Raw genomic sequence first — 15,779 nt, forward strand, 5'->3', positions numbered from 1 at the left:
GGAAATGAGGACTCTAGGTTACCTTATTAGCTGATTTATCACTACCTTCAGGTTAACTTGACCTTGTTTCTCGAAATCGTGGTTGCAAAGCAGTTAGCAACTTTATAGGTTAGGTTGCCGATGGAAAATTGCGCTGCAACCAAGTAAATTGCTGATTTATTTAGCAACTGAACTAACCTAAAAAAGCTGCTAATTTAGCTAGCAACTGAATTAACTTAGTTAGCAACAAACAATGCTGTTGAGACATCCCAAGACATCAATGTCTTACCTTAATGGGCTTGATAGGCTCCTGGTGCTGATGCGGGGGCATTGTCTGTTGTTGTTGCTGTTGGTGATGCTGGTGTTGTTGATGTTGATGTGGATGCTGTTGTTGATGTGGATGCTGCTGCTGCTGCTGCTGTTGGTGAAGGGGATGGTTCTGCTGATGTTGCATGTGTTGCGGGGGGTACAACTGGTTGTGCTCCTTATGTGCCCCCATCTCCATCTCCATCATGGCGTCTTCCCTTCTGCCACCACGACCTCTGCCCCGCCCGCGACCTCTACCCCGCTCGGGCGGCACATACGTCGCACCCATCTCTCCCATCATGCTTCGGGACAGGTGTGGTTCGGGCAGTGGGCGTATACGCGGACGACCTCGTGGTCTAGGTGGGCCTTCACGTTTGGGTTTGGTGGGTTTGCGGCCGCGTTTCTTGGGGGCGTCGTGGGGGAGCAGGTGTGGTGGGGGGCCCAGGTATCCAAAATCAAGGTCATCCATCATAGGGTTCATCCCCCCACTTCCACTTATTCCTCCTGCACCACCACCAGCACCACCGGACTTCCGACAGCTGGAGACGAGGTCCGGAATCAGATCTGGAAGGCGCCGGCTGTTCAGACGGATATCGGCCGGAACGTCAGCCTTGTCTTCGTCGTCCTCAAACTCATACTCCTGCGCGTAGCTCTTCTTGGGCAGCGAGTTGGGGTCGGGTCTCTCCTTCAGTAGGTGGTAGGAGCTGGACTTGAGGAGCTTCTTGGGTCTTGAGGAGCAGAAGATGGGTGAGGTGAGCCCGCCGGGACCCAATCCAGACCCGGGGGTGTTGCTCATCTTGTTACCTGCTCCATCGTTCATGGATCCGGCGCCGGCCATGCCAAGCCCCTGTGGCTGGGACTGGATCAGGCCTAGCTGCTCAGTGTTGACCGTCGACGGCAACTCATGTGTCTTGAGCGAGTCGAGGTCAAGGTGCATGGTTCCACTGTCGGAGTCGGCGGATAGGTCAGGACAGTACTGGCCATAGCCCTGGTCCGCATGGTGACCGAGCATGTCGTACCCACTTGAGTCTTGTCCGCCAGCAGTAGCGTCTCCTCGACCACCTCCACCGCCCGCTGCTCCTGCTCCACCGCCCACCTTCATGCCCTCCACCATGCCGTCCTGGCCCCCGTGGCCTCCGTGTCCCACCACACCGTCCTGCCCCTGCCCCTCTCCTCCGCCGTGGCAGCTGGACTTGTACTCCTCGGGGCAGAACATGTCCTCCATGCCCGGGAAGAAGGGCCGATCCTCGTCGGGCAGCAGGGAGTCTGGGAAACAAATGGAGGGCAGAGGCACGTACCTCTGACTCTGCTGCTGCTGCTGCTGCTGCTGTTGGGCAGCAGACTGATTCTGGTTCTGGTTGTGGTTGTGCGTCTGGTTCTGCTGCATGGCACTGGACTTGACGGCCGGGCTTCTCGTGTCGAAGTGATCAGATTGGTTCTGCTGCTGATCCATAGAAGACGCTTGCTGCTGCTGCTGGAGTTGAGAGGCGTGTGACGAATGGGAGGGGTGCGAAGGATGGGAGGGGTGGCTTGATTCTTGCTGAGATTGCTGCTGATGAGAAGCTGCTGACTGGGCAGACATGTGGTGAGAGTGGCTCTGAGCTCCGGGATGCTGCTGGGCGTGGGGGTGAGGGTGGTGGGAGTTGGGGTGGCTCTGTGGAGCCCCCTGATGATGGGTCGACATGTGGTGACCAGCGTGCCCATGCCCACCATGGGCAGAGGCTGCAGACAGGCCCAGGTCAGTCTCCGACAGGTAGGAGTGGAGCTCGGAAGCGTGATGGTGCTGCTGCTGCTGCTGCTGTTGTTGCTGGCTATGGTGGGACGATAGTCTCTGCTGTTGCTCCTGGGCTCTGTGTCGGTCCATACTGGATGTACCGTGTCGATCCATACTGGAGGTACTGTGCCGGTCCATGCTGGATGTGCTACCACCCCCACCTCGAGCACCACTACCTCTACCCACCGTCTCATCCCCCATTCCTCCTTCCGTGCTTGACGTTCTCGAAAGGGAACGCTCCAGCATGTCCAGAGAAGACACCGTGGACGACTTGGACCTGTGATTCTTTTCAAACGACTCTTGGTTCTGCTGAGCCGCCGTCGGCTGCTGAGACGCACGGCCATGTCCATAGTGTGCAGCTGCTGCTGCTGCGGCCTCCAAAGCCTGGGACTGGAGTTGGAGCTGCAGCTGGGATGTCTGCTGCCTGGCCTGACTGTCCGAGGACACCACCCCGCTGGCCGCCTCCATCATGGCCTGCTGCTGACTCATCGAGTGCTGCTGCTGCTGTTGCTGTTGCTGAGCTTCCATCTTGTTTCTCGTAGTGTGAGACAGGACAGACTGCAGCAGGTGTGGCGGCTGTCTCGAGGACTGGTCGGTGGGCGAGTCCATCATGGACATGGAGGATTGCGACTGGGATTGCCGGGACTGGGATTGATGGAGTTGAGACTGCGTTTGGTGAGAGTGGGACTGCTGTGAGGATAGGTGTTGGGCATGCTGTGATGTAGTCTGTTGATGGTGATGGTGTTGAGATTGCTGCTGTTGTTGTTGTTGTTGTTGCTGTACATGCTGCTGGGAGTGTTGGTGTGAGTGATGGTGCTGCGGAGGTACCTCGGGTGTCTTGCAGACATACGGTGACATGTCTGCCGCTTCCTTCTTCTGCATCTCCGACATATGCGGGTGGGAGGCGTGCAGGTGCGGATGGGTCGTTGGGGTATGCGGGGCGTTGTGCGAGGCTGTGTGTTGCGAGCTGTGGGAAGAGTGCGAAGAGGTGTGTTGGGAACCATGAGAGCTATGCTGCGACGCATGTTGTTGTTGTTGTTGTTGATGATGCGCCGTGGGCGTGTGTTGAGACATGGCTGCGTGCTGTGAATAGGGGTCTCCTCGGCCATAGTGCACCACGGAGCCCAGAGCGTCGTGTTGTGAGTGGTGTGAGGACTGCGAGTGGCTCTGCTCAGTGCTACCGCCCCGACCGTCACTCAATGATCTGCTGCTCTTCTGTTGAGGGTGCTGCTGATGCTGCTGCTGATGTTGTTGTTGATGATGTTGTTGTTGTTGTTGTTGATGCTGCTTATGATGCTGTTGCTTCTTCAGCGACATCTCTAGCTGACTGTCCAGACCTGCGCCGGACCCAGCACCCCCCGTGACTCCTTGCGAGTTGGAGGTTGCACTGTGAGTACGGATGACACTCTGGAGGTGGTAGCGCTCCTCGGAACTCTTGCTCATCTCATAAGCAAGACTCTTATCAGCACTGTCGTATAGAGACCCCTTACCAGCACTGTCGTATAGAGACCCCTTACCAGCACTGTCGTATAGAGACCCCTTACTAGCGCTGTCGTATAAAGACCCCTTACTAGCGCTGTCGTATAGAGACCCCTTACTAGCGCTCTCGTATAAAGACCCCTTACTAGCGCTGTCGTATAGAGACCCCTTACTAGCGCTGTCGTATAAAGACCCCTTACTAGCGCTGTCGTATAGAGACCCCTTACCAGCACTGTCGTATAGAGAACCCTTATTACCACTCTCGTACAGAGATCCCTTATTAGCGCTGTCGTATAGAGAACCCTTATTAGCGCTGTCGTATAGAGAACCCTTATTAGCGCTCTCGTATAAAGACCCCTTACTAGCACTGTCGTATAGAGACTCCTTACTAGCGCTTCCGTATAACGACTCCTTACTAGCACTGCCGTATAACGACCCCTTACTAGCACCCTCGTAGGAGAGGCTCTTGTTACCGCTCTCGTATAGAGACCTCTTATTGGCGCTCTCATAGGCGAGGCTTTTGTTGGCGTCCTGGCTCGAGGCGACCGTCTGCTGGGACTGTGGTTGCCGTGTCTGCTGCTGCTGAGCCGACTGGGACTGGTGGTGATGGGAGGCCTGTGGTGGAGCCGCAGGGCTTTGGGACTGCAGGAGGTGCTGGATTAGGAAGTCCTCCTCATCATCGTCATCTGGAGGAGGGGGAGGTGCCCTGTCGGTCACTCCCAGCATACCAGCGTCTGACTTGGACTTGGACTGGGGGTGATAGGATTGGGAACGGGGCGCCCGTGTATCAGGGTACCCCTGTGGCGAGGGTAGGAAGGAAGGGGACAGGACTGAGGATAGGTACTTGTTGGAGCCGGCGCCAACAGGCGACTGGACAGGCCTGGACGGCGCCGGAGAGTGAAGGCCAGGCCGGATGATTCCGGAATTCCCCGAGGGGGAAGGGCTGGAGTCGGGGATGTGGTAAGAGCTACTGCCACCACTACCACCGCCGCCGCCAGCTCCGCTTCTCCCGTCCCCAGCCCCTCCACTCCCTCCACTGTTACTGCCAGATCCACCACCCGCACCCGAGCGCAGGAGAGCAGGGGAGTGTCCCGCAGCCCCGTATCCCATTTGGGGACTCCCAGCACCCCCAAGGGAGGGCGGGAGCGACCCGTACCCCGAATCCGCCCCATAGACAGAATCGGACGAGTACGACTGGCTCCCCATGGTCCCGTAGCCCTTGCTGACGCCAGAGGACCGGGCGGAGGGCAGGTCGTGGGCCTGCGGGGAGCTGAAACCTCCGTAGGACTGGGAGAGGTGGGAGGACGGGGGCTGACCGGGGGAGTAAGACTGCTGCTGGGATTGAGGCTGGGGGGGCGTCTGTCCTGTCAGGCTGCCGGGGCCAGCAGAGGGCTTGACCGAGGCCACTGGGGAGCGATAGCCAGACAGACAGGAGGACTTGGAGAGGGACTGCTGCTGTGTGGAGTTGGAGGAGGTTGGCACATTGGACTGGGTGTGCGTCTGCGGCGGGGGTTGCTGGGACTGGGCACTAGGCGGCTGCTGTCTGGAGGGCGCAGGCGTGGAATTGGACGTGGGGATGGAGTTGGAGGGACGAGCAGCCGAGGAAGAGGATGAGGAAGAGGAGGATGCGGAGGAAGCCGACGGAGGAGTGTGAGGGGTGCGGGAGGATGATCCCGCCGAGCTAGAGGAGGAGTAGCCACTGCTGGAGTTGCTCTTTGTCGCCTTGCCTCCTCCTGCTGCTGCTGCTGCTGCTGCTCCTCCTCCAGCACCTGCAGCAGAGGAAGCGGTGGAGGAAGAGGAGGGGTACGTTGACGGCTGGATGATGGGCCGGTACTGCTCGATGCGGGGGGAGGGCTTATGGTCCGAGCCCGAGGGGCTGTGCTCCTGCAAGGGGCTGCAGGAGGAGAGACCTCCTCCACCCCCTCCCCCTCCCCCACCGCCTCCTCCTCCTCCTCCTCCGCCGTGTCGGGAGTGAGACGTCGGGGCCGCCTGTTAAAAATAATAATATTAATAATAATAATAACTAAATACAATTTATTTTAAAGCACCTTTCAATACTCAAGGCCACTGCAAATCAAACAATACGACCAGTTAGAGTAAGCAATGAATGCAGACCACACTTAACTATAATACATAGCAGTGATAAAAATAAGAGAAACAATGAAAGAAGTTTTGTCATAGAGATACACAATTAAAAAAGAATGAATAAAAACCAGTATGCTGAGGAGTAGTGCATTAGTGTGTTCCTGGGTCAATGCTGTTTTTGTAGTAGTGGTGCAACCACAGTTAACGCCACTATTGTATGGCTTAAAGGTTCATTGTTTTTACTAGATTATCTTGGAAAGATATTCATAGCGTCTACATTAATTACCAATTACTCATTAAATTTATGGGCTTTAGCTTTAGTTATACCACCTGACGTTTGCTACTACAGCAGTGTTTCTCAACAGGGGTGCCGGGGCACCCTGGTGTGCCGCGGGCCCCCCTCAGGGGTGCCGCGGAAACGTGGCTGATAAATAAATTATGTAATATGAGACATATTTGTCTAAATTGATAAGCTAATCTGCCATTTAAGCACAATTAAGTAAATATAGGTCGCCCCAGTCAGCTGCAACTTTGAACGTAGGTTGTGTGACGTCTCCAAATGTGTTACTTTTCTAAGCTTTTGTGGTATCGGATGCGATGCCATGTTACGGCTTGTTGGCTTGGGGTGCCTTGAAATTTTTCATGAATTGAAAGGGTGCCTCGCCTAAAAAAAGGTTGAGAAACACTGTACTACACTACTATATTACACTCCGCTGACACTTTTATTCAAAGCGACTTTCTTTAGGTACAGGGTATTGGTTACAGTCCCTGGAGCAATATGGGGTTAGGGTTTGCTCAAGGGCACTTCAGCCATGGATGAAGGTGCTGGTAAGGGTGGGATGTGAACCTGCAGCCCTCTGATCTTAAGGCCAACGGTCTAGCCATTGAACCATGGCTGCCCCCCTTTAAGAAAACTACTACTATTAAGACAACAACATTGACCCACCTGCTGCTGCGGGTATCCTGCCACCCCACAGCTGCTCAGGTAGTGCTGGAGGGGGTGCGGCGTGGAGGAGGAGGGAGGCGGGGGTGCAGCCACCGCCTGTGCAGAGCTGGGCCTCTGGTAGTGCTTGATGACGCTGTCCTGCCGCGGCACTGTGCGCTCCTGTGGGGGCGTGGGCTGCGGCGGTGGAGGGGGTGCAGGCGCGGAGGAGAACACAGAGGCGCCATACAACTGAGAGGACTGGTCCTGCAGCTGGGACGACAGCAGGTTGAACTGATGCGACTGGAGGTGGCGCGCCTGGGCCGAGGCCGACGCCTGAGCCGAGGTCACGCCGCCCCCTGTGGGGTCGTGTCCCCCGCGATACGCCGCCGCTGCAGCCGCGGCCCCTTGCGACGACAGCAGGCGGTCGAAGCCCAGACTGGACTGCGATTGCGTCTTGATGTGCAGGAGCGGGTCGTGGGGGGACAGCAGGCCGTTGGAGGTGGGGCTGAAGGTGGGGGTGTCCTGGAGGGACACACCGGGGAAGGAGCGGCCAGAGAAGGAGGCTGGGTGCTGGTACGCAGACAGCGCCGAGGAGGACGGGAAGGAGCCCGAGCCGGGAATGGCGCCAGAGATGAAGAGCTCAGCAGGGGCCGGGGCGTGCATCGCTGAGGACAGGAGAATAAAAAAAGAGAAGAAGACGGATAAATGAGGAGATGTAGTAAGAGACCAGGAAGGAGAGAGAAGAAATGGAGGGATGGGGAGAGGAGGGGGTAAGGAGAGAGAGAGAGAGAGAGAGAGAGAGAGAGAGAGAGAGGGAGAGAGGGCGAGTGTGAGAGAGGATAGGACACAGAAAAGGACAAAGGACAGAAGGAGAACACAGAACTGGAAAGGAACATTTAAAACATCTTACGTTAACAAGTATTTGTCATATATCCAGACGACAGATAAATAACAACTAAAGGGCCAGCCAATGAGATGGCTCAGACTTTATGACTTGAAAGCAACAGCAATAAATTCCTCAGGTGATAAATCGCACAACCAAGAAAACAACTATAAACTCCTACGCTGTGCTTCATCTCATGTCAAAAGCAAGACTGGGATCGGCAAAGGGAATTAAGTAGCAGAATATATGATAAAGCACATTGTATGTAGGGTTGGTGAATACACTGAGTATACACTCGGTCGTTTAAGGTGACTAGAGGTTTTCACAGTCATCTTACAAAACTCTTACCATGCCATGCATGCTTACCATGAATTGTCTGTCTATTGTAAAAACCATCAACATTAGTATTATTATTTATAATACTATGAATATTATTATCAGAGATGCTGACATGGTTGCATAAGCAGCCTTTTGCATGTTGTATGAACTCTGGCATACAAATTGCAGATATTATTATTATTATAATGATTATGTTCGTTATTAATATCTGACGGTCAGTTGTGGTGGCATCAGCAAGCTCTACTGAACTGCCAGGAAGGAGTGCAGAACTGGGAGAGAAGGGAGGATGCGGAGTAGGGAGGCTGGGAGTCGTCGAACTTCGGATATTATATTATATTGTTATCATCATCATCATCATCATCATCATCATCATCTTCTAACAAGTGGAATCAGCAGGCTTACCGGTCTGCCATGAGGGTGTGCGGAACTGGGAGAGGAGGGAGGATGCGGAAGGACCGGGCTGGGGGCCACGCGACTCCAGCGCCGAGATCAGGTTCATCACCGAGGCGTCTGCACCAGAGGGGCTGGCATGGTGCAGTCCAGCATCAAACAGCCCCGACAAGCCTGAGAGCAGAGAGGCAAGGTGAGATACAGGGTTAGAAATGCTCAAGGAGGCTTGTACACCTTGATCGCCTTTTGCTTGCAGGTGTGGCTATTCCAACAGAGCCTCAGAAAAGACAGTCAAGATGAGGTGGGGGTTTAAGGAAAAAATCCACACAGTTCAGGTCAGTGAAAAATAGCTATCTGAAGCAGCACGCTTCTGATCTATGACATCTTCATCAGGCAAACCCCCATGGTAACAGTCCTGAGCCAGACTCGAACCCGCGACCTCACAGCAACAGCAGGCCTGACAGCAGAAGAGAACCCTGGACCGGAAACTTTGACACTTTTTAAAATAAGAAATATCTAAACTAAAATCTGACTAAATATTATCAACGTTTTCATTCTTGTTAACTCGGTCAGGCACTGAGCCTGAATTCTATTAGCTCTGCTCCAGTTTAGGAGGCAGACGTGCTACAAGTGAGCTACAAAAAAGGCTTTTAATTAAATAACATATCTGCATGAGGCTTCAGAGGGGTGTTTTAGTAGCGTTCTATGGCAAGTCCTGCTAGCTGATATTAGTTACACAAACAAACACCAAAAATCAGCACCATGCCTCATGCAACTGAATCACAAAGCACTGAACTGAATGTGAGTGAAGATTCTCAGTCATTCAGGTCACTGTATCAGGAACAACTACGCTATAAGAATCTGGATTCCCTTTGTTTTTCCGACTCCAAAATCCCAAGTCCACTTGAAGATACCTCTTTTCACTACCCTCATACTGCCAACTGGGTAACCTAGTTATTATCACTTAATAACATGCATGTTATATTTTAAGACACTTCGCAACAAAATAATATTTTTTGCTCTTGCTGCTTGGGTATCTTTGTTGTGCACAAACAGTGCACCATTTAACTGTACATTTAAAGCATCTTGCAAACACACATCAGCAGTCATTATCTCATTAAGGCGATCTGCAGGGCATGAAAGTAAATAGCCATCTGGAGGATGTGACTGTACAATACAATAAATTACATTGGATTGCACTCTGCAGATGCTTTCATCCAAACTCACAATATAAAATACAAATCAACATACTACAGAAAAGCACCAAGTGAACAAGAGTGGAACAGAGAGAAGACAGCAGGGAATAAAACCAAAAGAACAACATCTCCATGCTTGAAATCCTGAAAACATTTCCATGTCATAACTGCAGTATAAGCACATTTGAGTATCCCACGCTGTGTCTCACGCTGGATTACAGACACCATGCATGACACAAACGTCAGCCAACTGGCCATAAAATCTTACCCAAACTCCGGGCAGAGGCGCCCCACGCTGCGCCCTGACCAGAGCTACCTGGATGATGGTTGGTTGCATAGCCCTGCAAGGGGTGTGGTGAGGCGTAGGCCTGCCGATGCAGGAGGTCCGACTCAGGGTGGGACGACCTGGAGCTGCCATAGACCAGGCTGGATGGAGGGGAGGGAGGAGGGGAAAGAGAGAGGGATTAAATCACAACCAAACAAAATCAATGATAGTCTGCTCTCTCTGCTGCATGTCTTAGGAACATGCAAAAGGTATCGTTGGCAAACGGGCTGACAAACGTTTTTCTATTCTACTCCACTGAATATTCAAGGTCTGGCACAAAAACAACAGCAATATGGGTGCTTGATGAGAACCATATGTAGGCTACGTTTTGACTTGCAATACAGAAGTGGAAAATGGATGGGCTATCCTGAGACAAAATAGGTCGGAGTGTTTGCAGAAGCGCAGCTGCACAAGCTTCTAGTCTAGTGTCTAAAGCCAGACTAATTTCACCCCATGAGCAATTTTGAGAATCCTGCAGCGCTCAAGTACCACCAATGATGGTTGGCAGCAGAGGCAGTTTAGTACAAATTTCATGCAGCAGGCATAGTAGACAATCTGCACGGCAAAAGACTTACAAACGCGAAACCAATTTCCTACAGCTTTCGAGATGTTTTGTGTGTGCACTCCGCCTGGCTAGCTAACCTGCTCAACAAAACAGAGCTCTTAGACACATCTCACTCCATGTTAGAAATTAATGGACAATTGGTTGGATACTAGAAATTATTGATATGGCGCTATGTATTTGGGTAGTCTACCTTTCACATGGACTGCTAGTTTCCATGTGCGCTGCAGGCACCGTTTTTCGCTATACAAGTTAGCATCGGCTCGGCTGCAGCTTGGTTTCCATCAGTCACAGAGGCCTGCCGAAGGCCTTGCTAGCTGACCTGGCTAGCGCGTTGTTGGTCAGTGGTCATAACTTGCATATAGAGCTCGAAAGTCCCGCCCCTTAGTTCCGCGTTTCACGGGACCTCAGTTGACCATCTAACAACATGGTAGCGAGTAAATATCTTCTGATCTCAGTCATGATATGCGCTGGGCTCCAAATATGCTGTTTAAGAGGATAGATAAAGATTATTCAAGCAGAAGTATCAATGTTTTGTTCCGAGGCCGTCGGCATGAAAAATGTGAAGAAACACAGCTTTCTAAAAAGTTTAGGGGTTCATACGAAAAATTAGGCAAAAATATCAGAAACAACATATATGGAGCTCGTGGCACAACTCGAAGGGGATCGAAATGCCATTTTAATACCGCCATTGGATTACATGCTACGATTTTCGGCTAAAAACGCCGTTGAGGTCCCATGAAATCGGGGGAAGTGACGTCACTTTCTAGCTCTATTACTTCACTAAATGCCTCTTGTTAAATGTCTGTATTGTAGTCATTACACCCGTTGTCACTTACGACACGGTCTTGGCGTTAGCAGGTGTACTGGAGAGAATTTGAGTCAACAGACAGGGAAGCGCGGATTTATGGTGGAGGCTAATTGTGGCTCGTGCTAAGCAATTAACTTTGGGCATGGAAGAAGAAACATGTTAAATATTGGCGTCACGCGCGTCAGTAGGAGAGCTAATTACTTGTGGAAATGTGGTGGCCTACATAGAATGAAATACGGGTAAACGTCTTGGTTTTACAACACTGGTAAATATAATAATTTCGCTCACATTTAATTTAAGAAAATGTAAACTGCTGTCTATTTCGGCCATATTTTTCGCGGCAATGCATATTGAAATAGTGCATAATAGCAGACAGTCGGATAATGATTCTAATTTGAAATCGTGCCATGTTTTGTCATTTGAAACAAAAGGCGTCATTATATTTATCAATCTCATGTGTCCTCTCGTCACTATGAAAAACAGCATCCCAGACGAAGTGTCATCTTAATGGGAAGCGTGAATTATTGCAAAACGATTCAGTAATTTAAAGTAAATAAATAAATAAATGCATGGCAAGAGCACAAGCCCGCCCTCCCATTCCTCTCCACCCAAAATCCTTGTGTCTACCTTCCAAGCCACATTAGGTTTGTCAATCACATTCCTAGGCTTTGCAAGACCCCAACCCCCTCCGACATGCAGCTCTCTCTCTTCCATTGATACCGCTCAGATGGAGGGTAGACACCTTTGCAGCGCCACTAACCCGTGAACTGTTAGGTCACAACAAAAAAACCCGACAAGGTCCAAATGACGACGGGGAAATCGTGCAATGTTAAGTTCTACATTATTACACAGTTTATGACTTGCATAACAACAATGCAATGCATATGGTCAATTTCTTACCTTGCCTTTGCAGATCGCTCATAGCTCCATCCTGCCCCAGCGCCAAGATCACCAAAGCCCGCTCCCGGGTAATTTCTATCCATTAGTGAAATATGTGCGAGAGAGCTGATGGAAGCAGCGGAACGCGGGTTCCAATAATCCCGACTGCACGACTAGGTCTTCGTGACTGTCAGGTTCTGTACATTATCCTCCTCTAAAAAAGCAAATCCATGCGAGAGGAAACACGGCATATTGAGAGGGAGAGAAATGGAGGAGAGGGTAGTAGAGGGGCTGTTCACCGTCCTCTGCAAATAATAATAATAAACACTTCCTCCTGTCTGCCTCTCCCTCTCTTACCTTTACGGAAAAACCATTATCTACAAAAATCCATAGATGTGGCGCAAAAAAGATACTGAAATGCAATTCGGAGGCCAATAAATTACTGATGTACACATATGACCGTACACGTCCTTTCCTCCGCCTCTCCTGTGTCTCTCCGCTTACTTTACTTGAGTCGAAAGGTAAGCTAAATGGCTACGCACACAGGCTGAATTAACGGTTAATACATTATAGTCTAAAATCTGAAGCAAACACTTTCGCGAATTAAGGAGTAAGTGTAAACATAATGCATTTCGCTATGGCATGCAACATTTCTATCCCACCCCAAAAAATTGTTGTGAGCTAGCTAGCATCGAGCTAGCCCTGTCGACGCATCCGACTAAGATGGTGTTGCTCTATTTTCATATTTTCGTCCTCCCTTTGTTTTCGCGTTTTGAGAAAGAGACGATGATCCGCTACTCTACAAACGACCAACTTCATGCATCCGATTTAATACTACTAGCATTTGAGATCGCGGCCTCGGTTTTTTCATATTATTAGTCATTTTCCCTTGAAGACGCCATTTTTGAAGGCGACTGTTTCTCTCTCCTCCCTCCCCTCTCTTGTACACGAACTCACGCGTAGTCGGCCCCCTCCACCTCTCTCCACTCTCCCCTCACTCACTCACTAAGCTCTGCCGACAGAAATTCCCAGAATACATCTCACCCTTGTATTCAACATAAATGTCCAAACTGACGATTGACAAGGAAAGGCGAAGGGGGAACAATGTGAAAGATAAAACGACAGGGCGCACGTTTGATTTGAGTTTAAACAGCAAGCTAGGGGCTCTGCCGATGAATTCACTACTAGAATGGTTGCAATTGCTCAAATGCATATTCTTTCATTTTCCATGCTAAAAATAGATCAAAGCAAGGAAAGTGTTTTTTCTTATGTAATAAAAGGTTTCATGGAAAGCAATTTCACTTGAGCTATAGTTTGGTTATCTGTCAGCTTGTTTTCAAGCTACTTTTTTATGTCGGAAGCAGCTGAGACGCATGATTTTATTGCATAAAGAGGCGTTGTATGTGCGAACGATGTTCATTTGATCGCAGAAATGATGTGTGTGATGCCTTGCACAATCTGGTACAGTATGTCCATGACAAAATGACAAATGTGCGTCTCTTTGCTGCCCTCTGGCGGCCACTAAAGGGAATTGGTTATGAAATAACAAATTCTGCTGTTGCTATGAGGACTCCATTCAGCATGGGTAACTTTAGGCAATTAAAAATAGAGCAGAAAAAAAGATTAATTCATCTCTAATATTCCTGCCCCAAAACTCTGCCAAATGTTCCCATAATTTAAAGGGTAATTTGCTGACAATGGCTGGGAAAGCGATAGTTGGCCCACGGATGGTGATGATAGAGTAGGCCTACTTTTATTAATCCCGAAGGAAATTAAATTAGCCCCGACACTTATGACAGAATATTATGACAATATATTGTTCAGCCAATGCATTGAGTTTTTTGTTTGTTTGTTTGTTTTTTAGTTGCAATTTACAACATGTAGGGTAGCCTATGGGATGCAGCAGTAGGGCTCAACTAATGATCAGGTCAGGTCAGCTTTTATTGTCACTTTCTTCATATGCACAAGTCATACAAGAAAAATGAAATTATGTTTCTCTCGCTATACCATGCCAAGACATAGATATACACTGGACTGACATTTTACAGACTGACAAAGTGCAAGACAGGGCAGGTAACAGTGATGGACAACAATAAATGATTAATGATAAATACAATGAACATTGAACATTGAACATTGTATGCAAAGGATAAACAAGCAGCGCTGGTGCTTTGTATGTTGCAGAATCCAGGCAGTTCTTCTTAGTGGAGGACTGAGGTAGTTCAGGTAGGGTGCAGAGGTTGTGTGTGTTCCTTTTCCTTTTCCTGCTCTGCATAGACTGGATGATGAAGGAAACCACCCACAATAGTCAAACCGGCATACAGTGGGGTCTGACTACACAACTCGAAGATCTGGACTTTGCAGATGACCTGGCCCTACTGTCACACACCCACAAACAAATGCAAGAAAAATCAGAAAAAACTAGAGACAACTGCTGCACTGCTTGGACTGAAAATAAACTCATTAAAGACCAAAATCATGCACATCAACAGCAAAAACACAATGCCCATAACCATGAACCACCAGACACTAGAGGATGTAAACACCTTCACATACCTTGGCAGCATAATTTCAGTGGAAGGCGGCACAGAGGAGGATGTCCAGGCCAGAATTGGAAAGGCAAGGGCAACCTACAACATGCTAAGAAATATCTGGAAGGCAAAAAAAAAACTGTCACTCAAAACCAAACTGCAGATCTTTAACTCAAATGTGAAGACCACTTTACTCTATGGCTCAGAAACCTGGAGAATCACCACCACCATAATCAATAAACTGCAAACATTCATCAACACATGCCTCAGACGCCTCCTGGGAATCTTCTGGCCCAATACCATCACTAATGCCAACCTGTGGGAACTCACCAAACAAGACCCAATAGAAATACAAATACGTAGGCGAAAATGGAAGTGGATAGGACATACACTAAGACGAAAAGAAGCAATAGCCAAACAAGCTCTCACCTGGAACCCACAGGGTAAAAGAAAAAGAGGCAGACCAAGAACCTCCTGGAGAAGAACTGTCGAGCAGGAAATGAAGGAAGAAGGACTATCGTGGCAACAACTAGAGCGGAGGGACCAAGACAGGAGAGGATGGAAGACTTTCGTCAATGGCCTATGTTCCTATGGGAATTTAAAGGCCTAAGTAAGTAAGTGTGTGTGTGTGTGTGTGTGTGTGTGTGTGTGTGTGTGTGTGTGTGTGTGTGTGTGTGTGTGTGTGTGTGTGTGTGTGTGTGTGTGTGTGTGATAAGGCTAGATTTACCATCTATGTTGATGCATTCAGTGCTTGGAACAGCACAATGAAGCGTCTGACTTTTATGTGGATTTCTTTTATAAGGGTCTATTTCGCCCATGAGGATGGCCTTCGAACCCACACATACAAAGCATAATGGATAAGCAGTCCATCGCCTTAACCACTCAACCTTCTCATACCTGTGTTTTTTTCGTGGTTAGTCTTACTTACGCTTTCACTTATAACTGAGTGTAATTGTAGAGTAAAGTATCATTTTCTAATCCCTCTGAGCTCAGTTAGCATGGATACAGTACATACAGAGTACACTGGACCTTACACATATAATCTCACATATGTTATAATAGCCTGACATACATTTACCCAAATGCAGATCCGAGAGAGAGAGAGAGAGAGAGAGAGAGAGAGAGAGAGAGAGAGAGAGAGAGAGAGAGAGAGAGATACACAAATAGTCATAAAGTTTTTAAAAAAGTGAAAAATGTGCAAAACGTGTCCAGGAGTTGGTCTATCAATGTCACTTTATAGGTTATAGATAGGTTATATATGTTCTACTTTATGATCCAAGGCAAGAGTTTACTGTTTTTGAGCATAAATATATTT

General features: G+C 49.3%; 1 protein-coding gene across 2 annotated transcripts in view; it reads right to left on the bottom strand.

Moving 5' to 3' along the window:
- The window catches only part of prr12a (proline rich 12a), a 40,096-nt gene extending 27,209 nt beyond the window's left edge, over positions 1 to 12,887 (bottom strand). For both annotated transcript variants that reach the window (XM_063221548.1, XM_063221547.1), the window contains exons 1-5: positions 11,955 to 12,887; positions 9,625 to 9,782; positions 8,173 to 8,334; positions 6,570 to 7,213; positions 269 to 5,527 (exon numbers count right to left, since the gene is read on the bottom strand). In XM_063221548.1, coding sequence (XP_063077618.1) covers positions 269 to 5,527; positions 6,570 to 7,213; positions 8,173 to 8,334; positions 9,625 to 9,782; positions 11,955 to 12,037 — 6,306 coding nt within the window. In that variant the 5' untranslated portion in view covers positions 12,038 to 12,887. The remainder of the gene's footprint in view (positions 1 to 268; positions 5,528 to 6,569; positions 7,214 to 8,172; positions 8,335 to 9,624; positions 9,783 to 11,954) is intronic.
- Positions 12,888 to 15,779: the final 2,892 nt, after the last annotated feature.

This window comes from Engraulis encrasicolus, chromosome 17 (genome assembly GCF_034702125.1).
Source record: "Engraulis encrasicolus isolate BLACKSEA-1 chromosome 17, IST_EnEncr_1.0, whole genome shotgun sequence".
NCBI classification, from domain to species: Eukaryota; Metazoa; Chordata; class Actinopteri; order Clupeiformes; family Engraulidae; genus Engraulis; species Engraulis encrasicolus.